At 39.7% G+C, this 24,734-nt stretch overlaps 3 protein-coding genes across 4 annotated transcripts; 2 read left to right on the top strand and 1 right to left on the bottom strand.

Moving 5' to 3' along the window:
- The first annotated feature begins 738 nt into the window (after positions 1 to 738).
- Positions 739 to 16,623, top strand: pgfb (placental growth factor b). The gene is made up of 7 exons (XM_068338832.1): positions 739 to 1,267; positions 12,941 to 12,977; positions 13,914 to 14,110; positions 14,379 to 14,458; positions 14,714 to 14,743; positions 14,841 to 14,903; positions 14,991 to 16,623. Exons 1-7 carry the CDS (start codon positions 1,205 to 1,207, stop codon positions 15,010 to 15,012), a joined length of 492 nt encoding a protein of 163 aa, XP_068194933.1. The 5' UTR covers positions 739 to 1,204; the 3' UTR covers positions 15,013 to 16,623.
- Positions 16,624 to 16,868: 245 nt separating this feature from the next.
- On the top strand, positions 16,869 to 21,148 carry cipca (CLOCK-interacting pacemaker a). The gene is made up of 4 exons (XM_068338854.1): positions 16,869 to 16,998; positions 17,865 to 17,981; positions 18,348 to 18,523; positions 18,919 to 21,148. Exons 2-4 carry the CDS (start codon positions 17,876 to 17,878, stop codon positions 19,714 to 19,716), a joined length of 1,080 nt encoding a protein of 359 aa, XP_068194955.1. The 5' UTR covers positions 16,869 to 16,998; positions 17,865 to 17,875; the 3' UTR covers positions 19,717 to 21,148.
- A 108-nt stretch (positions 21,149 to 21,256) lies between these two features.
- On the bottom strand, positions 21,257 to 23,730 carry zdhhc22 (zinc finger DHHC-type palmitoyltransferase 22). 2 transcript variants are annotated; one of them, XM_068339416.1, is made up of 4 exons: positions 23,645 to 23,730; positions 22,525 to 22,914; positions 22,354 to 22,455; positions 21,257 to 22,266 (listed from the first exon to the last, which is right to left on the bottom strand). In XM_068339416.1, exons 2-4 carry the CDS (start codon positions 22,910 to 22,912, stop codon positions 21,995 to 21,997), a joined length of 762 nt encoding a protein of 253 aa, XP_068195517.1. In that variant the 5' UTR covers positions 22,913 to 22,914; positions 23,645 to 23,730; the 3' UTR covers positions 21,257 to 21,994. The 2 variants fall into 2 exon arrangements, with proteins under 2 accessions (XP_068195517.1, XP_068195516.1); XM_068339415.1 differs by having other exon boundaries at positions 22,354 to 22,914.
- Positions 23,731 to 24,734: the final 1,004 nt, after the last annotated feature.

Raw genomic sequence — 24,734 nt, 5'->3', positions numbered from 1 at the left:
GTCATCTCCTTGCGTTTTCACAGGGCATCCATTATTGCCATGTAAAGATGAAATTTGAGAAAATACTGTGAACTACCCAGAGTAATTAGAAGAAGTGTCTTTCAAAATCCCAGATGGTTTGCCCTCGCTGACACTCTGTCTGGGATGCTGGTAATGAAGGGGGTGGCATACTCTGCTTAAAGTGTCTGACATGTTTAGAGAGGCCACACTCCTGAGTGTGGTCTGTGCAATAGAAGGGGGCGCAGGAGCTATTCAGCATTGTTGAAGGAATGTGTGGAAGCCCACAAGGAATCCTTTCGTTCCAGGGTTTCTCCAAACACAGAAGTCCCACGCTAAATATGAACTCTATGTGTCAACAGTCGTGGAATCTCTGCTTCTGTGTCTGCAAACTCAAGTAAATACTAAACCCTCACAGGAAATTCTCTGTGCATCCTGGAGCATGAGCCAGCAATGAGTATACCATCTAGAGAAAAAGATCTGAGAGTTTCCCTTCCCTGAAAAGCTTCAGAGTAGTTTCTCAGTGAGCATAAATCACCTGTGGTGTATAGTCTAGAATACAGGAATAAAGCATCAGTGGCAGTGTCGAAATTTCTGCAATAACCATTTGCAGCATCATAAATTAAATTACAGGCACATGTTGCTGCTCGAAAGGGAGGTGGACGAAAACTCCATCTGATCAGTGACTTCTGTGAAGCCATATGAAACAAAGCGCAGAGGAGCGCGGAGAAGGGGTGGAGATTTAAATGACCAGCTTGTAAAAAGGTTGCGTATGGCTATTAGAGACAAGTGTGTATCTAACAACCGGGGATCGGGACAGGGCTGCATAAACTGAAAGAATCGGTGGAACCTGAAGCAGAGATTTTTGACTGAATAGACTCTCTGTTTGGTTTGTACAGTAACTATGATTTGTGAATTAACACTGTTCAATGCTGTGGATGCAGTTGGTCTTTAAATGTGACTGTTCCGACATTTTATTTTTGACATCATTATTGTATTGCTTTTTGCGCCCCCGACTCGCCTCTGGACTCTAATCCATTATTACGCACAGACTACTTGATCAGATTGCGCGCGGCGGCGGGGCGATAGGACTGCATTCATTCCCAGCATTACTGAACCAGGAACGGACCACTTGGAAAGTCTTATTTGTGGGATTGATTTTATCTTGGAGACATCTCACCTCGTCTCCACGCGGAAACCTCACGATATGAAACTCGGTGTTGCCATCCAGACTGCTGTGGCGCTTTATTTGCTGCTCTCACCTGCACAGGTAAGCAACATTCAAAGAAACGTAAAGCTCTGACAGAGAAGGCGGTTTGTTATACCGTCATCACAAAACTGTAGTCAGATTGTATGGATCCACTTTTCAAACTGCACAGTAACAACACAACTATTTGTTTAATATGCGTATTTGTCTGTAATGTAATGAATTGTACGAGTGAGTCAGCGGAGGCTTGTCAACGCGGTGTAAATAAATCCATTGTGCTCTGAATGAGCGCCAACTGAGTCACTTCATTCAAGATGAAACGTGACAAACTTGTGCTTGTGGGTAAAGGGAGTCATTGCTCTGGTGAGGGAAAAACTTAATACTACTAACTTAGTAGTATTAATTGTAATTGTAATTTTTTTTTTCCACAAGCATGATAGAAAATTTGATCCTTGCAGGTAACAACTGTCACATTAGTCACCTTTACTGTATATCAGTGGGAAACCCCCCCTTATTTCACTTGTACTGTTAATTAAAAAAGATTAGCCTTGGGTGCAAAATTTTACTCAAACCAGTCATTTTACTGTCAGTTTGGCAGCAGTACAAAGCTAGTCTATCCTGTTTCCTGGCATTGAATTCTACTCTTATAATTAAAATGTGCCTGTTCAGGACAGAGCTGAAACTTGAGTGGAACTCATTCAAAGATCTGTGATGCACCGGAGAAACACTTGAAAGAGTAGGTGATACCAAAACAGGAGACGCTCAGCTTCTTGAACCGATTCATTCTCTGATTTCATCCCGAGGTGGCTGGCGGCTGGCAGGTCATCCTGATGCCTCTCGTGTTTAAGGCAAAACCAGGTCATTCTTGTACCCATTCACTGCTACTGTCAGTTGTCATGCGCTGCTGCCGCTGCCTGTTTAACACTGCAGCATTTTTCTTTTTGCCACTCTGCAATCTTCATAGGAGTCTTAGGGTGGAAAAAGCTCAATGTTCCACCAGATTCTTAAGCAGGAGTCTTTGCAGCTGTTGCTGAGTTGAGAGTGAGTGGGAGAGGCATGGGATCATCACATCTCCACTAATCCTTATAATCAGCTCATGGCTTGCTCAGTCAAAATAGCAGTGACAAAATCCAGGGCCATCAACATGTAGTAGGTTAAATGAATCCCTGCTGCCATAAGGACTGACGGAAAATGTAAACCGAACAAATGTGAGATTCAACAACCGATCCGTCAGGTCATACAGGCTTGTTTAGGTAGGACCAGGGCTTCTGAGGTTCAGCTCTAACGCTTCAGATGCCATTCATCACTTAATGTTGAACAATTTGCTTAACAAGGAAATGTAGCACTGCTTTCCTTCTCTGTGCAAAGACACGCATAAAGATTAAGAAATGCATATGTCTCAGGAACAAAATGTTTCACAATATCCAAGTCATTCTCATGATAGTGGCTCATGCTCTGACTCCCGAAGAAGTTTTACTGGCAAATCCAAGTGGGAAAAGCAAATGTTGTCCTTGTGGTTGAGAATGCTATTAAAAATGCCTCCCTTTGTGATTCACCAGCGATAAATATGTGCCAATAATTGATAATGATTTCTCATCACTGTTGCAGCCGCATCTGCCGCAAGCATTCTTGTGACTCATGAGCCGTCCATGTCTCCTCTCAGACATGTGACCACGAGAGGATGGGATTAACTTCACTTCTGCCTAATAATGTACAGCGTTAAGTGTGCCATTGTTATCAGGAAATAGTTGAAATGTGTTTGGTGAAACAAGGCAGATGTTTGTTGTGAGCTCTGTGTTTTGTTCTCTTAAGATTTCTGGAGTAGCTGCAGCTGTACAGTATCTAAGCTTTTGGTTCCTATTAATGTCTTATATAAAGTAATACTGATTAATTTCCCAGCATCATTGGTTGCATATGTCAGTTGTTTATTACCATGTCAACCAGTGAATGTTTTCAAATCCAACAAACATTGAGTTACAAAGCACACTTTGCTACCCTTCTGATCCATCCTCTAATCCACTGGTGTGTCATATTTAACACTTACTTTAGCAGCTCCACTGCACAAGAGATGCAATTCTTTTTATTTATGTAGTCATCAATATTGTCCACCTGTCACCTTTTTTTTGGCTAGAGCATAGCTTGCAAACTACAAATTTCAGTTGCATCAAACTTATGCACAAATTTTAATCTTTTAATATTTTACAATTCTGTATAAATTGTAATATTTAGCATGGCACTGATGGTTGATTTACCACATCTTACATCATACTTATAGACTCCACCCAGGAATGAAAAATTCATAATTTCTTTAAGATATAAATATTAAAACTATGAATGTTAATATTTTTTGATGCTGACCATGATACAAATAGCAATGTGCCAGTGTCACAAAAGGGAAATAATATATTAAAGCAATCATGAATAGATCAAGTAGATTTCACATGTAGTTGAATATAAACTACAACATGTAAACCAGTGATGATTGAGTACACAGGCATTAGCATCACTTACCTTCTGCATAACAAACACTGTTGCTAGGCAGTTATTTACCAGCAAAGGGACCCTAAGTTGTGTATGCAGCTGATAGAATCATGCTTCCTCGATTAGAGTTGTCTGTTGAAACATTCAGTTTAATAACTTTTCCTGAACCCATCCTGATCCCATCATACGTGGATCTGGCCAGAGGATGGAAGCACCTGGGTTCCCCTTTTAAAACAATGGTGGCCTCTGGGTCACCCTGCTCCTCAGCCTGTGCAACAACTTCAATCAAGCACCTATTTTGTTCATATTCTTCGACACATCTCTTATTTGTTGTGTTACGTCTGTTTCCTGTGTTTTCAATCAGACATCAGTGTGTGTATGCGTGTGTGTCTGTGTGTGTGTTTATTGGTAAACTACAGTACAATACTGTGAATATCATCAATGATTTAACACTGGCGGTAAGTCATTCTGCAGCTTTACAAAAATCTGTCATACTTGTTGCCTCCTGCCCACTCTCTATTGAAAGATAATACTGGGATGGTTTGTGTGGAATGCGATGATCATGACGACTGTGTGCAGGTGAAGTCATGCATCAACACAACCAAACCTGACCCACTTCAGTCAGCTTGTTTTCCTTTTTTTATTGCACTACACACTGACGAAGGAGTCATTGTAAAACAGGATTTAATTTCCCTTTATGCCTCATACCAGTTTGTGGCCAGTAAAACTTACCTGAATCCTTAAATTGAAATCCTGGAATCAGTGATGGATGAGAACTGACAGCTTCTGTGGAATGAGATTATGAAATTCTTGAATCTTTTTCAAGATTGACCATAGGACCCAAATATAGGAAAGGAAACCCGCTTCCCTGTTTGTTTGACTTCGTAGTTAGACTCATCACTTCACTGGCGAAGCGTGTCTCTGGAGTCTGTAAGAGGAAAAGGGGCAGTGGGCATTGACTTGTGCTGAGGGTGTGTGAGGACATGACGCTACACAGGTGTTTCCTTTACATCATCACCAGCAGGAAAACAATACTTGAGTGTGACCATCTGTAGCACACACGTGTGTCTGTGCTAGCTGTGTTTCTCTTTACTTGTCCAGTCCCTTCCAAGTATAGACAGCATTACGTCACATTTCCAGCTACAGTTCGTGAAGCCAGGGGTTTAATGAATACCTAAAGCTCAACAGCAAACAGGCAGGTTTCTGTTCCTCTGATGCAGCTCGGTTGTCCTCGATAAACATGAAAAGAGGCTCATGCACACTTGTTCCATGTTTCTGTTGCAGATGCCTGCATGCAGGGCCTTCTAGTGGGGGTGACCTGCTGAATGATAAGGCCCTTATTTGTGCTGTTGTGCTATTTTCTCTCAAGTTGTAATGTCCCGGCCCAAGGGATGGTTGCAATCGCAGTCAGGAAATATGGATTTCTCCTTCCTCTTGTGGAGGAGAAGGAGCAGTGGTGCTCGGGGCAGCCGTCTACTCAGCAAGCTTTAATCTCTCATCTGGATATAATTTACTGTGGTTTATACAGGGAGAGCAGCGTTTACTGTAATAGAGACCACAATTACCACCGGTCAGCCTTATCTCAAGACCTGTGTCATTCGTGTGTGTTTGCAGACGGGGTGCATGTATTAATGGACATATACTGAGGAAGTGGTGCTTATCTAAATCAACATTTATATTGACCCAAACCTCTCCCCTGTCTTTCAACCCTATTTTGCTCTTTTGTTTCACTCTCAGAAATGTAAACTATTGTAAAACGAAACAAATGTTTGTTTCAAACAAAGAATAACATAAGAAATCATTTAAGAGTTTTAGAGGAATAGTTTCACAATTTTGATCTTTGATTTTTTTTTTTTTAACTACATTGAGAGGCAAGTTAAAAAGGTCAATATCTCTTTCACATAGCATGTGTGTATTGTAGCCAAGAAACATCCTGAAATAAACCTGTGAGTTAAAAAGAGGGAGATTTAAATATCCATCCATTCATCCATCTTCTATTACCGCTTTATCATTTTAAAAATATATTATTAAACCTAAAGATTTTGTTTTACATGGAGCTGGGAGATGATTTATTAACCAGATACACATTTAAAACAATAGAATTACAGTACGTGAAATCTGATAAATCCATACTCATACTTGCTGCACTTAGATTTTTGCTTGGATGAAGAAAACAAGATATAGAATGCCTGGGCTTCATGGGTTCTGTCACTTTTTTGAGTTAAGCATACTGTTTCCCATATTCAGTCTATATGCAAATCAAGGCATCTGCTCACACCCCTTTTACATCAAACCATAGATATCACTGTGCCGTTTGTCTCCCCATCTACCTCTCAGCAGGAAAACAAAGTCTTGTTCCCCTCTTTGTTTTGTTTTTTACCATCATAAAAATACAGTATAATCAGGTCGGATGTCTGTGGAGCAATTCGAGTAACTCTTTTCAAAGACAACAGAAACCGTTGTGGCACATTTACCACATGCTCAGTTGATGTTTCTTGGTGTTTTGGCAACGCTCTGTGGTCACAGGCTCTGACCAGACCACCCTAGAGGCCCAGCTGGATACTGTCAGACTTGTAATGGCACCGCCGTCATTGTAGGTTCACCCACCACATGTGTACAAAACAGAACGTTCCTTTCACCAGTGGTGGTTGAGATACTGTGACATGCAGAATCTGTGAAAAGCCTGAGAATTAATGCTGATGATGTGGAATCTGGCTCTCGATAAAGGATGGAGGGGAAGGATGGCAGCTCTGTTTGTCAGTCGCCTGGATGACTCTGTGTGCTGTTTGTATCCACATGTTCTACTTTAGTACCCTCTGTCCTGACCGATGTTTGCTTAGCAAGTTGTAAATGTGGGTGCTTCACTAGTCTGCACTGTAGTTGGAATATTTGCCAGCAATGGGTTCTAATTTTTTTGACTGACGTTCCTCGCTGTATACAATCACTAAATCACCAAACTGTTCAACTAATTGACAGAAATTATACTGGACAACAGACCCTCTGAGAAAGCTTTGTAAATAATAGTATGATACCATTGTTTGCCAAAGTGGGGAAAAAACAGAAGAGGCATTTGTAAAACCAGTCCAAGTTAAAACAAGTACAGAGCATTCCTGATCATTTAAACCTTTAATCTATGAAAGTGGTCCAAGTTTTTACCCGTTTGATCTCCAGCCAGGTGATTCAACTAGGAAGTGTAATGGAAAACTGCAGTTAATCAGTGGTATTTGTTTGTGACTGCTATTAGCCTATTATTATTATTATTATTATTATTATTATTATTATTGTTATTATTATTATTATTATTATTATTATTATTATTATTATTATTATTATTATTATTATTATTATTATTATTATTATTATTCATCTAAAGAATTTTATACCCGGTTGGGCATGGCCCGGGTTAACAACGTCTGCCACCGGCACTGTTAAACTACAGGGTGTTAAATGCATATTGTTGTCCATAGTACACCATATGTCTTGCAAAGTCTTATAAAATTATCGTGAAAGATGCTTTTCAGCTGCGAAATTAGTGCTGGACTATTGCATTGTACTTTGATGGGTCAGAATAAAATGAAGGAAGATCTTGTATACCACTCCACTGTGGCAGTGAATATATCATCTACATGACAACAAAAACAGACTTTCAGTCTAACAGATATTATTATTACATCTTAGAATCGAATTTCTGTAGCTGTTATTAAATTTCATCCCATGAATGCTGGGCAAAATTAAAGTGTGTTGTGATGATGGTTGAGTAACACCCCTTTCATGTTATTCATTCATTCATTTTCTCGAAAATAAGACAATCAGTAATCATCTCATTTTAGTCGCTTATCCCAGCTGACATTGGGTGGGGGGGAGGGCTACACCCCAGATAAGTCACCAGTTTATCCCAGCCCTTTCATGTCATATTGTCTGGAAATAAAACATGGCTGATCCTTAATATTATTGGAGGAGATGAACGTCTAGATTTCTTGATCCAAACCCTTAAGTCCTGTCACATCACCAGGAGGTGTGTCATTCCTCTCATATACCTGGGAGATGAACCATATCTGTATTTAATTTTCCTTATCTCACATCTGTAAGTCATCTTCAGCTCTCTGTAAGAAACACATGCTGACTCTGGCTGTGAGCCAGAGTACCTGCTGTTGAGTTAACCATGACCACCCTCCTCAGCTGGATCCTCAAAGTTGAAAAATCCTCTGTGACCTTTATGCTGTGTCCCTTTCATATTTTGTTTTTGAGTCCCCACACATGCTGTCCTTCCTCTGGCAGATGAAGTTAAGTAGAGGTTAAACATGACGCAGTTCATTTGTGTGGGAGTGGAGAATAAAGAGGACTGGAGCCGCTGTGGCCTGACAGCAGGAGCCCAGGGACAAAATGATCCAGAGGACGGAGCAAAATTTCAGCCAGCAAGCTATCAGTAGAGAATAAAGAGTCGTTTAGGTTTTGAAGCAGCTACGTTAATAAGCATGTTGTCACAGTTTCACTACTGCTGTGGCTGCTGTAAATGTTGGAGGTGGAATATGTACAAATCTGGTTTAATATATTAAATGTCCAAAATGTATCAACAAAATGTTATTGAGGTTGTGTTACAGACATCTGAACCATGTTCATTGTGTTACAGAAATATTTACTGTAAGCAAGTTCACACAATAACGGTAACACACTCTTGTTTCTCAGCTGGTTTATGCCTCTCTAAGTCCTGGTCGTAAATCATCTGAGAACTCAAATCCCCGTCATCACTATGTTTACAAACCCAGAGTCTGTGTTTGGTCCTGTTCTGGTTGTGCTCACGTTGAGGCCGCTGAGCCCAGATCTATTGGATGGATGGATGGATGGATGGATGGATGGATGGATGGATGGATGGATGGATGGACGGACGGACTGACTGACTGACAGTTTATTAATCCCGAGGGAAATTTCTGTATCTTGTCTGCTTATAGACATTCACACATTACACCAGCATAAATACATACGACAGTTGTCGCAACAACAAAAAACAACAGACAAATAGAACAAAAAATGCAATAAAACAACTGCACGCTAGAGACAAACCTAAGCTGACCTACAATTAGCTAAACACCTGCTCTGGTGTTGCATCCAATCAGCAGCGCCGCTGAGTTCGTCTGTCTTGGGCATGAAAGCCTCCAGGTTTTGTCCAGGACAAACTCCTGCACCTCCTGCACTGGAGGTTCTACACAGGGGATTAAAGAATAAAACCACTGGCAGGACACTGAGCTAATGAAACAGTTATCAGCAAGTTCAACAGTTTGTTCTGAATTATCATCTGGATGTTAAAACCTTTGAAAAACATAGACACATACTGTATGTGACAATGACCAAAGTGTTCTGTTGGACCAAAACAAACCCTGAAGGTGTTTACATGTGTTGTGTGGGTGTTCTCATCCTGATGATGAGATAGCTTTTAGTTTTTTTTCTTAAGTCATTTCACCTGTGATTTCAACTTTAACCAAGTATTTCAGACATCTGGCATAGTTTTGAAGTGTCACTCGCTTTTAACTTGTCAGTTTGCAAGCTTTAGCCGGCTGCTAGTGAGATTCTAATGTTTTCATCATGGGAATTTGCCATCTCTTCCAGCTGGCTTACTTAGAGTTACAGGAGGACCTTAGACAGCTGAAACGGGATCTAATAAACAGGGATATATTAATAAAGGACTTTTCATCTATGGCTGCTGCTCAGGCCAACAGTCTCTTCACATCACACGTACTGAGCCGTGCCAGTCCGTTCAAGGAGATTCCAGCTGCGGTTGCGTAAATTTCTGTGCAGTCCACTTTGTGGATAACATAGTCACCATCAGATCAAATGCATGTCAATGTCAGCCAATGAATCTTCTCCCAGAACCTTTGTTTGTAAGGAAGCACTGGACAGTTATTTCCTACTTAATTCCAAATTCCTCAGCAGACTCACAATTACAACATGCTTCGTTTGAAATCCCATTCCCTCAAGCAGTTTCTAGCTTTCCATATTAGTCAACATAACATGACAAACTCTTCAGATGGGTGTTTCCTCTGCTGGACTGATGACAAAATTAAGCCTCTTCTGAAGCCAAACACTACTGTAGGTCCAATCTGCCAGGCTTCATGAATAAAACTTTTACAGAAATGTTTTTTGACTTCAATGAATGAAAATAGAAACTATTACGACCTTCTGTGTTAGTATTCCTCCTGCGCAAGGGTGTATTTCACACAGCACATCACTTCTGTTCACTTCTGATTCTGTTTAGGGTGGCTTTTGGGTCTGACAAAGATGAGAAAGATTTTTTTAAGTTTGGGTAGATGTTCATTTGAAGGCTACAAAATTAACTGTGGTGTTCCTCAAGGTGGAATCCTAGGTCCTCTACTTTCAGCCACCGTATGTTCCCACTTAAAGACATTAACAGGAGGATACATTGATGATACACAGCCTTACATTACCATCTCTCCTGCTAACTCTGAACCAGTAGATACCATTTTAAACTGTGTTTTAGATATCAGTATCCAAATAACTGTACAGTTAATTCAAAATAATTGATCATAATAGCAGATTGACTATTTTTCAAGCCAATACAGAGACACTAGTGTTTGTCTTCTTACTGTGAGGCTTTACTTTCTGATCTCCTTGCAAAAAATATATTATAGTTACAATAAAAGTCAGCTTCTGATTGTTGATAAGCCCAGAAGGACAGCATGTCTCACAGACCCAATGGTCAGAATTGATTTTCTTTAATAGTTTTATAAAACTATAAAAAACTATATAAAACTGATCTTAGTTTTACCTGTTGATCATATTTGCTTTTTTACCCACCAACCCTCCAGGACACTCAGGTCTCACGGGCGTGGAGTTTTACCCGAAGTCAGAACAAAAACCTAAAATGAGTCTTACTTTTATCAGTATGTTTTACATCCGTCTTAAACGCCTTTAAAAAAAATCTGACAATGCCAGAGCGTGTTTTTCAAAAACCAGAACCAATACCGCCTTCCTACCTTTATTTGAAATTTAATTATAATGTGTTTTTCTATTCATGTGTTCCCTTCAGAAACATGTTTCCTATCTTCCTGTTTGTGTCTTTGATGTCCCTTCAAAAAAAATAAATCAGAACGACTCGGTAACATTTCTTTATTGAATGAATTATTCAGTTTGAAATTCTTCCCTAAAGAGGTTGTCAAGAACAAAGATCAGACAATTAATCATGTGATGATTAATACCAAATAAATTATAAGCATACTCAAGCTGCGAATTTTAAGGTTTTAGGTTACAAGTGTTTTTATTTCCTGCAGTTTCTTTTGGGGCTCTTTTATGTGCTTTGTGCATCCCTCCAGCGGAACTTGAGCTTCCAAGTGATTTTGTTTTCAATCAAATTTAAATTTAATAATATTCACCAAAGTTTTCCTGTTTCCTAAAAGCCAGCTGTTTTAGATACAATGCTGAGGACACAGAAAACTCTTATACTTTTATACTCTTGTCTTTTTTTAGACAAAAGTATAAAAGTTAGAGGTACGTCAAGTCAAGTTTAGGCATTTTTTCAGTTATTCTCAGAGGTATCCACACCCAAGTCATAAAAACAATCAAAGAATACAGCCCACAGCAACGTTTGACCCTTAAACTACTCTTGATGAAAAGGGTCAGCGGGGAATAACGAGAAAGAAATTTGACTACTTTGAGAACAATCCACCTCTGGCATTAATGAAACAAGTTTAAACATAATTTACTGATTTGAATCAGTTCCCTTTCCCACCAGAACTACCATTAGTCATTATTTATCACCCACTCATACTTTCAAGTGCACAAAATGGAAGGATTGGCTGCATGAGGATACTCATGTAGCTTCTTTTAAAACTTTGGCAACTCTTCAGGGCCAGCTCACTGCTGTGCTGTTAACCGCAGGAGGCCCCAGAGGTGCCTGTTTGCTTTGTCCAGGTTTAAACCCATGCCTGAGGTCAGAGCCACAATCCACCTCACCACATGTCTGACCACGGCCGGAAGCCCTTGTGATGTGGAGCAGCCTCATGAACACACATAGCCCAGATCAGACAGAGAGGATTAAAAAATAATCAACTCCCAGAGGGTTGAAGTGGCTTCAATACACAATAACTGAAAGTGAACTTTGACTTTCTCATGCTGGGTATGAAGCTGATTCTGCTCGTGACCCGTGGTGCTGTTGCAGACCTGACAATGCAGTGAGCAGCGCTCTGCAAAACAGCTCTGTCAGACAGACAGCTGGACATTCTGGCCAGATGACTTTTGGGAAAACAGGGAGATGCCTGAACAGATGCAAGTGGATGACTGGAAGGCGTTATGTATCTACTTACATGTGTCACGAAGGACATTACAGAGAGGATAAAGACGTGCCTGTCAATTCTGTTTTTGCAGGGCTCTATTAGTGTAAGTGTGAATAATCCATCACTATCAGAACACAGCACTCCTCTGCAATAATGTTCTTAACAAAGGCCTGAATGATGCTGTTTTGTTTTCAGTTGTTATCTCACCCTGACACTAATATCGGTTCATAACTAATATCATTTTGAAAAGTCCTTGACTGTATTTTTGCTATTAAATGACAAGCTTTAGTCCAACACTATTCATTTGTGTCACTATCAGTGTCACGGTATTCATTTCTTCAGGTGTGTGTGCCCCCAAGAACAGAAATACAACACCGGTAACAAGAAGAGCATGAGGATGCAAGTCATTTGCTGCCTGTCCAGCTCTCGCGTTCGAGGGCATTTTATCAAACATAGATTTCTGTTCCCGAGATGGAGTCCGCCAGAGGTTTTGTCTTTTCCCAGGCCAATGAGAAATGTGCTTTGTTTATCATGGGATGATGGGAAAAAAACAAGGCAGAGAGGGAAGTCATCAATGGGAAAATAAATAGAAAACTGAATCTTACACCACAGTAAAAGGTTTTGAACCTAAACAGTTGAACACACAGAGAAATGGTGATGTATGTGACAGACTGGAGCTGCTGTATGTCAGAGAGACTTTATCCATGCAAGGTGGACAAAAAGAGGTTTATGAACTTTACTCCAATGTAGTTTCAGTTGCCACCACAGGAGGGGGTATTAATGGTATGAACTGGTGGTGGCTCAAACATTTCCCAGTTTGCATGAGGAATATCATCCCTTTCTTCTGCAAACATATTTCTTTGTCGTAATTAATCATTTTGATTGTTTGATTGAAGGTTGAAGAAGTTTCACTATATTATGTAATCTCAGAAAGGTTTCAGCAATGACTTTGTTCTTTTGTGTTTTGCAGAGTCTACCCTTGTCAGACTCAAACAGTACAACTGAAGGTAAGGGTATCTGTTGTCCGTTTCTTAAACCTCTAAGTAGTTTCAGGAAATAATAGTTTCTTCCAGATATTTGTCGAGCCATGTTTTTGTTTTTGATTGAAACTCTGAAGGAATCTTGATACAAACCAAATGCAAAATTTGATCAGAAGTGTGTTGCCTCTGTTTTTCATTCACTCTTTATAAATATCACTTACTCTTAGAATGTACACAGGTCTCATGAATGTGATCTAAATGTAGAAAAAAACAGAACAATTCTGGACAAGCAACAACTGCCAAACTGGTTACTTTGCTCTTCCTCCCTCAGCTTGATTCAAGGAGCTGTAACTGGCCATTGAACTGGCCCTTTGCGCTGTACTACATTATAGTTCACGGCCTCCTCCCCCCATCAGAGATACTTCCCCAGCCATCTCCTCCCAGCCTGTCTGCCTTTATAAACAGCTGTTTTGGTGTCAGGCTCCATTCGGTGACCTCTTGGGGTCCCTTCAGTCCCAGAGGTGCCCACAGGCCAGCCCCGCTCCAGCTCCAGCAGGGTTCTGTTCAGAGACATGTTTCCAGTGTTTGTTTTTTCTTCCTTTTCTGTTTGTTGGGCCGTAGCCGTCCCTGTTCCTTCCCCACAAACTGAGCAACTGGGACACTTTCACACATATACCCCCACAGGAAAACGTACTGTAGATTAAACAAACATTTTACTTCAAAATGAAAACAGGATACACACTGGCGTATTGCAACTGGATTTATGTTTGTGTTTACGTGATATAAGTTTGTCATTACTGGTTTGTTATGATAATTATTGGGACTGTTTGTGAATGCCGAGATGTATACATATAGATTTATCCAACCACACATTCTGATCAACACATATATTTTTTTTTCTCTCTGAGCAAGACTCCTTACAAGAAAGGAAGTAACCCACGCTTCTCCTTCTCTCACCCATAGTTTTGCTGTTCCAAGAGGTATGGGGTCGCAGCTTCTGCCGGACCATTGAGAAGCTGGTGGAGGTGGCACAAGAGTATCCAACAGAGGTGGAGCACATCTACAGCCCCTCCTGTGTGCCACTGGTGAGATGTGCCGGGTGCTGTGGGGATGAAAAACTGGAATGCCATCCCACCCAAACCACAAACGTCACAATGCAGGTAGAGCATTATGCACTATAATTGTTAAGTGTGTTGGGGTTGGCATCATCGCTGAACCCAGGTTTTCGCTGTAGACACAAGTTGGATTGATTCTGCTCTGAGTATTTGATTTATTGTTTGCTGTACGGATATTAAGAAAATTGTCTGCAAACATCATTAAAATTCCCTCTTAAGAGAATTATTGACCCTTACTTGAAACAAGTAGCTTCCTTTACTGTATTTCCAGTAGCTGTCTCTTTAGATAATTTTAACTCACTTCATTCCTCAGCTGTTGAAAATCAGGCCGTCAGAACCGGATCAAGAATATGTTGAGATGACTTTTGTGGAGCATCAGACATGTGAATGTAGGTAAGAAAACAAGTCAGCCTATGTGACATAAAAATATCCACTAACTTGCCGATACAAATCTGATCTCTTTGATATTACTGTTACATAATAGTGATTTACAGTTAACAAAGTAATGCCTATTGTTGAGTAGCAATAAGTAAAACAAACTAGTAGTTTGTTGGTGTCATTTTTAATAGACAGGAATGTATTTGGTGACTATTAACTGACATCGCTCTCGAGTGTTCATTTTAATTTATTAAAACATTTGTTCTACAGAATCAGGAAACCTATTTTGAAGAATGAAAGGTACGTAACATGTCAACATTGTTGGGAAAGAAAACATATTTTGTACTTTAGAGGGCACAAGCTGATCGTTTTTTTTCCCCATCTAACTGTCTTGTAGGAAAAAGCAAAAGGGAAGAGGAAGGAGGAGAAAGGAAAAACAAAAAACAAAAGACTGTGACAGGTGATGACACAATCAGAGAGAATTTGTTTAGCCTCTGACCATAATGATTGCTGTTAAAGGTGTTTTATTCTTTGCTTATCTTTTCAGGTGCCAGGTCCCTCGTAGGTAACTACAGTGGCAATTTCTGCTTCACTGTGCCTCACTCTCTATTTCCAACTGAGCAACAGCATCAAGGGTCTCCTCCATTCATCTATTGGTTTGTCTGCAGCCAGAGACTCAAACAGCTGGGATGTTTTTCTTTCAAGCCCTCCTGCTGATGGGTACTGCATTTGTGATGACAAGCCTCAACAGGAAGTGTGTTTTGATTGGTGGAAATGCTGCTGTTACACACCTGACACAATGGACACGCCTGGGAGCCAGTGCAATTTAGAACCAAAACAGATTAATGACTTCTCTTTTGTATTTGTTGTTGCCGTGTCAGTTGTTGTAATTTGGTCATTTCTTTGGTATTTAAAGGTAGTTACACTTGTTTTTAAAACTATATTTATTGATACAGGAAGAATATACTGTATATGGACCAGCAACCTTTCAAAAAAGTTTGTAATTTTTCTTTGTTTCAATATTATTCAAGATGATTTGACTTGTCAAAGCAGCATATATTGAACAGAGTGTGCAGCTGCTTTGTACAGACAATGATGTAACATCTCCCTCTAGTGTTTATGGAAACAGTGTTCAATGCTGCATTACAGCAATGATTATTTTCTACGTAAATTAGACTAATAGAGAAAGAACAGCGTCGGTCGCTATCACTACATCACCAACCTATCAGTTATTAACATAGAGTATAAGATGGATATCATCAATTCAGGCCTAAATTATAACAATATTTATCTTAAACATTTATGTCCACAGACGATTGTATTTGAAATAAATACCTGATAAATCTAATTATCAAAAATCTAAATTGTCCTTTGAAAACCCTCACTATTTCTCTAGTATGTTTTGAAATGTTGTATAAAAGTGTGTGTGTATGTGTGTGTGTGTGTGTTTGTGTGTGTGTGTCTGTGTGTGTGTGTGTGTGTGTGTGTGTGTGTGTGTGTGTGTGTGTGTGTGTGTGTGTGTGTGTGTGTGTGTGTGTGTGTGTGTTTGTGTGTTATATAAATGACTATGGAATCTAATCTTAGCTGTGAGAAAAGGAGCAACTGAGGAGGAAAATGTGCTCCTAGTGAGAGACTGAGCCTGAGTAACCAGGACTGCAAGAGAAGGTGTACTAATAATACTAACAAATCAATTTGTTTCAAAGCACAGTAGGAAATCCATTACAGGAAACACAGTCAAAGTGATCTGCCCAGTAGGAAAGAGCAGATGAATACGGCAGACACTTAAGCACTAATCTTTCAGTATTGACGCCTATCGATGAGTGTTGTTTAAGATTGTTTTCTTGTTTTCGAGTGATTGCAAGGTTCTGCCATGCATGATTACATTTAGCTATATCTTTGTGCTGTCAGGTATGTGCACATGTGTCCATACTGGTGACACAAGATTCCCATAAGCCCAGTCCACAGGTGTTTTCCTTTGTCTGTTTTTGGAAACACCGCAGTATGGAAAGGATCGTGTTAAGTAATTACAGAAACATTTTCCATATCTATTTTTGTTTTCATGTACTACACAAAGAACGTCTCTATGAAAATGTAAAAAGTAACATTTCTACTGTATTAGTATTTTTTCTATTGTATTTCATTCGGATATTTATTTTATAATTAAATTGTTATAGTTGTCACCTTTTCTTGTGTGGTTTATTTATTTTTATTAAAGTAAGTTCTCATCGAAAAATAAAGCAGCAGCCTACTTAGATCATGAAACAACATGTTATTGAGAAAGACATGCTATTTAGTCCGCACTATCAACAGGATATATTGTGTAAACAGTAAGCTGCCTGTGGGAGGAATAACAAGAACTCTTGAATGGCTGAGATGAGTAAAATCCACCACTTCCAGTGGGTGGCAGTAGTGAGACGTTTGGGATGTAAGAAGCTGCCGTTACAGTCCAGTGAAGAAGAATCTCGAGAAGAACCGAGTAGAACTACATGAAAACTGCTGTGTTGGGTTCCTCAGATAACACATATCTGCTTTAAACAAAGGGCTGAATCGAGAAGGTTTGTTAAAATCATATTACTTGCAAATTGGTTTACCGATAATCTCGGCGGTGAGGTGTTTACCGAACGACGTCACCTGACGCTAGCTTACTAAGCTAATAGTGCACAGACGGGGCGGTAAACATTACGACTCGTGGATACAGACAACAGCTAATGTTACATGTCGCATATTAACGTGTTTATTACAGCAAGACCGTTGTGTGTATGTCATAAATATATATATATATATATATATATATATATATATATATATATTGTTTGATATGTTACATATGTCAAACGTTGTTTCGAATTTACCGTCACGATAACTCTTTTATAGTTGCGTATCATAGCTGTTTGCAAAGTTGCACATCTTGCTAGGTTTCCTGTATCACGTTAACACAGGCATGACCGTACAGACACTGTACTAACATACTAACATGTACAGTATTGAATGTTTGCTTCCGTAAATCTGTTAATTCTGAGCTTCAGTTCATTGAATTGATACGACTTATGTAAATACGGTATTCTAATGTTATGATGGGAATTTTTGTTGTGTTTTATTTACCAGTTTACATTGCGCGTTGAGCTCTCTGTGTAGCCAGTCCTTCACATTTGTTTTTGTACTGTTGAGAATGAAACTCGTTTTATTTATATTTATTTATTTATTTATTTATTTATTACATTTCCCGAATCTAATGTTTCTGGTTTGCTAGCCAGTGGTGTGGACTGATCAAAGGAGCTCTCACATTTCCCTCAGTTAATTGTTGATGATTGGTATAAGTACTTACTATATAATAATGAATTTAGAATTTTCCTCTAACAGAGCTAAACTACATGCATTCTGTGTCAACACAATTTTTTTTGTCTCGTCTTTATTTTTCCAGAAGAGACCAGCATGAGCGTTTTTACTAGACCAGACCAGCACAGGACCCCAATGTTCACCAGGGCAACACATCTTGGAGGATCCAGGCCTGACCTGGAGAGAGACTCAGGCTTCTCAGGTTTGATCCAATTACACCGCACGTTAATGACTCACCTGATAAGTTTTTAATCAGTTTTTCACATGGTTGTGTTGCCAGAATTGCATCACATCATATGTGGTTGGCTCTATTCAGCGGTATATGTTCAATATGTTCCTGATAAGAGTATGTTAGTATCAAATGTCATGCAGTCCTAGAGAGATAATTTTTAAGACTGGTGAAGACATGACAGCTGGTGTAGGTAATGTGTAACCTTCTTCAAAGTTTTGATTTTATCCTTTACAGGAGAGTTGTCATTGTTTTCATTATGAACATGTTGCCTGAAGTATTCAGTAGACAAGGAAATGTGTTGTGATGAGACCCATAATCTTGTCTTTGCCTCCTCAGATGCCAGCTCTGAGTACCTCAGTGCAGTGGATGTGACCGACTCTGAAGACACAGGATGGAATGGACCCATGGTGCGAGCAGTCCAGGACTTGGCTGGCCCACAGGTGGCCGTGATGGGAGGCTCCTACACTGGACTGTCTCCAATGATCATAATGAATAACTTTGTCTTAAAGCAGGTAATTTACACAGTTGGGGATTCTGTTTCTGTTGTGTGCTGGGGTATTTTTTTTTTTTTTTGCTTTTAACTAGAATATTTTTATGTTTCTTGTATCTTTTATAAGCATATAATTCTTTGTATTTGACTGAAAGTAATGTGAAATGGTGAATTTGCTGGAGTATAAACACCAGCTTACAATTGTGCATTTCTTTCTTTCGCTCATGGCATAGGGACAATTGTGAGAGTCCTATTGACAATTTAGGATGACAATGCCTGTAGCTAAAAAATGTGTAAACGTAATATTTGCCTGTTTAGTTCATGTATTCCCCAAATATTTAATAGGCTCTTTATTATAGATATTAAATCAATGATATTTAAGGAGAAATGATCATAAAAGTTTCTGTTTTTCTATAGCCATCCTTGATGACTCAAGCAGAAAGACAGGTGGGTTTTCCATCATCCATGGAAGTGTTACCGCCATCACAGGTTGTTCTTCTTCAGCCCATGGTATCAAATAGCAGCAACACTTCTCAAAAGATTGCCCCTGAAACCGTCCGGGTACCTAAAAGCTACATGCCCATCCTCAAATCATATCCCAAAATTGCTCCACACCCTTCTTATAAGTCCGCTAAGAGAATGGCATCTTCCCGAATGAGAATAAGCTCCAAATCGATACATGACCAGCAAAAAAGGAGGACCTGCCACGACCACAAGATTCGCAGCTCCATCAGCCCACAGCCTGCACGGCAAACCGCGTTCAAGCCCATCCCCACTATTGAAGCCGCCAGCAATCAACCACAGACAACTGAGAGGCAGGAGCAGTTCAGTGACAGTTCCTTCTCCATGCAGGCAGGAGCCAGCCCTCTGCCCCCCTACACAAATGATTTAATGACAGAGATTGACAGCGATGAGATGCAGGCTGACAAATATCAAGATCCCTCATCAATAGACAATGAGAAACTGATACGCTTCAGCAATACCTACAACATTCTCAACAAATGCGGCCTGCTTGGGATCACGATGCGCACAAAGCAGCTGATCAAGGAGAATAAGAACACCCAAAGCCAGTTGCAGCAGCTGCAGGAGCAAACAGCTCTGCTGCTGGAGGCTCTGAGCAGTGGAGACCCACAACTGTGGTCAAAACTGCAGCTGTCACTACAACACACAAACAAAGAGCAGTGTGGCGGGAAGGGTCAGAGAACCATGGAGTAAATTGGACGTGACCAGCAGTTCTCAATCAGAGATCCACAAGACGATTTATCGAATGTAAAAAAATTACAACTCGGATTTCAAAATAAAAGCCTTCTCAAATAGTCACTGAAGCATCTAGCATTACAAATGACAGTGTACAACAAATATAAGTCGGTTATAAGTACAGAACATTCTAAACTTGACATTGAGGTAAATACAATCAGAACTGCTGGTATAAAATGAAGTTGAAGCACACTAGTTAAGAAAGCATGCTTAAATTCAAACCCTTGCCTTTAATGGGTTTCTTGCCTCTCTTCAAAATGATAATTGTCATATGCAATAGGGCTATGGCTTCTATGTATTGAACTTGTCATTGCATAAAATGCATGCCTTACAGATCATGTGAGGATTTGAGAAGATAATTTCTTATACATACCTTGAAGGGGACGGCTTTAGAAAAAACATGCACATCATTTATACCTAATATATCGAGTAGAAAACCAAGAAGCGTCTTCAGTTGGCAGTGTCTTGTACAGATATTAATGAAATGAATTAGCATATGCCTCTTTTATGAGGAGGTGTATACATCCTGACAGCTTGTAGTCAGAGAACAGCTGTAGAGCTCAAAGAATCCAGAAAGATGTCAAAACGTCATTATATTTTTGTTACTTGATGTCACTATTATTTATTTGTAATTCTATTTTTAACCAACACTAAGGCTGTATGAATGATGCCTAGAAACCAGGCTCGTTATGATGGGTTTGCTGGTCTGCTTTGGTGAAGGAAGGTAACGTCACCTTTAAAAACTACATGGGGATTTGTGAAAGCATTAAATGTAGCAAGTAAAGTGCTGTAGACATTTATTATGTTACTTATGACTTTGAAGGTTTTCCTGTCATGTTCATTCCTGCTGCGTAAGCTTAAAGTGATGTGTATTTATTGACACTTAAAGGCAAACAAAAGACAGATTGCATTTTCATTTTACTGTTTCCTGCACTTTAGTTTTATGATTTCTAACAGTATTTTTGACAGATATATAATTTTTTTTCCTAAATAAGCATCGTGTCTTCATAAGATATTGTCAATATTTTTTTCTTGATGCCCGTGCCTTTTCTAATGTGTCCATGTTTTGTGCTGAGATTATAAGCATCATGTTGAGGAATTTTGAATGTAGTTTAAGGTCTCCAAAGAATAAATGTTCTTACCTGAATCATGACGATACATCCAGAATTGCTGCAGAACTAGCACTAAGACAAAGTCCTGGTTAAAGGGTGTTCATTTGGTAACAGCACAATACCATTGCGATATTGTCTAATCAGATACAACTGTAGTTCTAAAACTAAGAAATAATCAATTCAGTCTTAGTTTTAAATGAGCAAAAGGAAAGGTGAAGGATTCCTGTTATTTGAAATATGTATTGTCTCCTGAAATGTCAAACTTATAAAACTGTTGAAGATCACATCCTCTCTGGTATTTATTCTAGATTGTTTTTTCTGACGAAAAGTACAGAAATTTGCTCTGATTTGAAGACTTTATTAGCGTAACAGAAATAGACAAGAAATAGCTTAAACATTTTATTTCAGTCCAAAACAAAATGACATGGAGTAAATCAGTAGCTGTAGCTGCAGCAGCGTTAAAAGTCCTCACTGTCGTTACACAAAGAGGATCCTACCAGCAGTGTAGTGAATGACTCATCTTTGGGGTCATCTGTTAGCATGAGCTTATGGCACATTGTGAACAATACCCTGGATAACAACACGATAATAATCTTTCCATTACCCCCACCCACAAGGAGCATATTACTATACCTTAATACAACTTTCTTGAGTCACGTTCACTTGGGTGTAAAACGTCAGGCTTGATATTTTAGCATTTTTCTGTTAAATGGTTTCCTTGTCTACTAGCCCTTATTGTAAAAGTATCTTATGTAGTAAGAAATCGCCTACGCTTCCTGAATATCACACCGTAGCACTTTATAAGGAGGCATGGAAGAGCAGCACTATATCTCATGGCATAGGGGCAACTATGAAGCTATGAATGCACTCTCTTCTACACCGTCTTTTGACTTGCGACACTATTTGTTTTTAATATTGCCTTGTCAAAAGCTACTTAAAGGATACACTTGCACTATTCACATTAATGTTTCACACTGCTATATGGCTCCTGTCCTTAAAGAAATATGTTCTACTGCTTAACTACTTAAAATCATACATTTAGTATTTCAAAATAAAACACCACATGGTCCTAGGAAAGCATCTTCAACAACTTGTGATCTCGTCGATGCTGTAGCCATTATTGCTCATCCTTGTTTATGCGCATCTTCAGAACTCATCTCCACGGTTTGTACAGGCAGGATGACTCCAAGAATCCATCGGGCACCAAAAACATCTTTGAGGTTGGTTTTCCAGGGGCTTTGGTTGTTGTGATGCTGCCCCCTCTGCATCTGACACCAGGTCTGTCCCCGTGCCACCAGCAGCACCTGCTGACAGCAAAAACAAGCGCAGACAAGACCAATGCCGAGCCACACATAGAGCATCAGCACCACGAACAACTGCAGGCCTGAGATGGTTCCTGTGGAGAGAAATCAAGAGGGAAAATATTCACAGCATCCTAACATGTATTTTTAAATCAGCTGTTTTGATCTACCAAAAGACTTACCCATGAAGAAGTAACCAGTGGACAAGGGGAGGAGAGTTAGAAAGGTCAGTGGGTTCTCAAAGGAGGTGGAGTACTCCACTGTCAGGAAGGCCACACCAAGAACTAAGCAGTACAAGCAGATGCATGATGTGTAGATGCAGAACATGATGAAGTAGCGCATGTTTTTGTTACCAATGCAGTTTCCAGTGAAGAAGCAGTGATGGTCCCTCTTGAGAATAACCTTCTTGCACAGTTTGCAGAAGTGGCGATCGTTGAGGAGGTAGTGGGCGTCCACTTTGTCTGAGCAGTGCGGTGAACACACTGGAACTGCAGTCTGGTTGGGGCTTTCAGCAGGATATACAATAGTCATTATGTAGTTTCCCAGTGCGTTGAACATCATGAAAAGAAAAACAAGCACGTGAAGAGTCGTAGACCCCCCAAGCAAAGTGGCATCCAGCTTTGGGAAGAGTGTTGGGACGAAGAAGCATAAGTGTAAAATAAAAGTGACCATGGTGGCCACAAAAAAGTAAGCAGGTGCCACAGCATTGAGGAGTCTCAGCTTTAACATCCTGGTGAACATATCTGTAGAGTGGACACAGTGAGCAGCGTTACTGTCACAGGCACATGTTAAGCACAATAAATACAGTTTCTACATTTTTACTGTGAAATGAGGTCACAAGTCTTGGAGTAAAACAAAACAAAACAAAAAAAATTAAAGAAGATGCTAAATACTACAAAATTAAGCCAGTTGTACATTATGTCACCCAGTAGCAACTTACTGTTGTCATGTATAGTTTAATTATTTTTTTCTTATTTCATATCTAACCCAATTATTCAGATGTAAATAAGAATTCAGTATTTTATTATCATCTTTTATTATCTATAAGATGCTGACAGGAGTGGATGTTCACATCTGTTTCTAGTTAGGCCAGAAGGATCGTAAGGAGGACGTGATCCCTGCTGATGAGATAAACTCATTTCCCTGTGAAGTGGGGTCTGGGGAATCTCAGGGGCTACAGAGAATACCCAAAATACCCCAGCCTTCTGCAACACGTGCGCAACGCTGAGACTCAACCAGAATGAAACAGATAATATAACATATACGATTTAAACGACAAGCCTGGGAAACGAGTGGAAGCATCAGATTGTCAGTAAACATTAAAAAAAAAAAAAAAAAGACAATCTCTTCCTTTTTCTTTGTTTTCTGCACGATCCATGTCAGACCGGTTCCACCGATGGCGTCAGTCATTTATCTCCCATGATGACGCCATTCCACGGCTGATCCGCTAAAGCCGCGCTGATCGCTTCCTACCTGCGGATGTCAGAGCGCGGAGGAGCTGTCCTGTCAGCACCCTGGATCCCAGCGCTCATCCGAACGCACACAAGGTGTTGTTCAGACACATTCACGTCTCCGTCCTGCTGCTTTTTCCCAGCGCCACCCTTTGGTCTGGATGCGTTTTGCTGCTGGAGTCTGTCACAGATGATCCCTGATAGTTGGGAAGAACAGCCAATAAGGCTCACATTCATCTCTTTTGGTCATCGGAGGGCATTGAAGTCATTGTGTGTTTCTGGACTATGAGAACAACCAAGTGTGGGCTCGACCCAACAACTGTTTGATGATAGTTCAAACCCCAGCTCCAGTGATTGGCCCTGATTTATTTGAGTCGTTCCTGTCTTTTTATTTCCACACCATTTTATGTTTCATGTTTGTTTTCTTCTATCGTTAATCCATTTCACTCATGCACATCTGGTTAAACTGCTGCAGTTTGTTAAATATAGTTCCGAGAAACACTGGAGGAACAATAAACGACATTTATTTATTCATTTATCCATCCATCCATCCATCCATCCATCCATCCATCCATCCATCCATCCATCCATCCATCCATCCATCCATCCATCCATCTATCCATCTATCTATCTATCTATCTATCTATCTATCTATCTATCTATCTATCTATCTATCTATCTATCCATCCATCCATCCATCCATCCATCCATCCATCCATCTATCCATCCATCTATCTATCTATCTATCTATCTATCTATCTATCTATCTATCTATCTATCTATCTATCTATCTATCTATCTATCTATCTATCTATCTATCTATCTATCTATCTATCTATCTATCTATCTATCTATCTATCTATCTACAACCGTTTCAGATTGTTCGTATGGATTAATATGGTTTGCTTTCATCAACAGGAGGAACAAATCCACACCGTGTCCTGATCTATCACACTGGTTCCTGTTTAGATTTTAAAATTACATTCGTAATTTCATCAGCAAAATAAGTACTGTAATTCTGGATAATTCTGTAGAGACAACAGTCAGTCGATAGGACAAAACAAAGAGCCTAAAACTGGAGGTAAACAAGGTTTCTGGGTGAAATCATTAGC

Source organism: Antennarius striatus, chromosome 17, assembly GCF_040054535.1.
Source record: "Antennarius striatus isolate MH-2024 chromosome 17, ASM4005453v1, whole genome shotgun sequence".
Lineage (NCBI taxonomy): Eukaryota > Metazoa > Chordata > Actinopteri > Lophiiformes > Antennariidae > Antennarius > Antennarius striatus.
The sequence above is the reverse complement of the archived record's forward strand: the minus strand, read 5'-3'. Positions and strand labels throughout refer to the sequence as shown.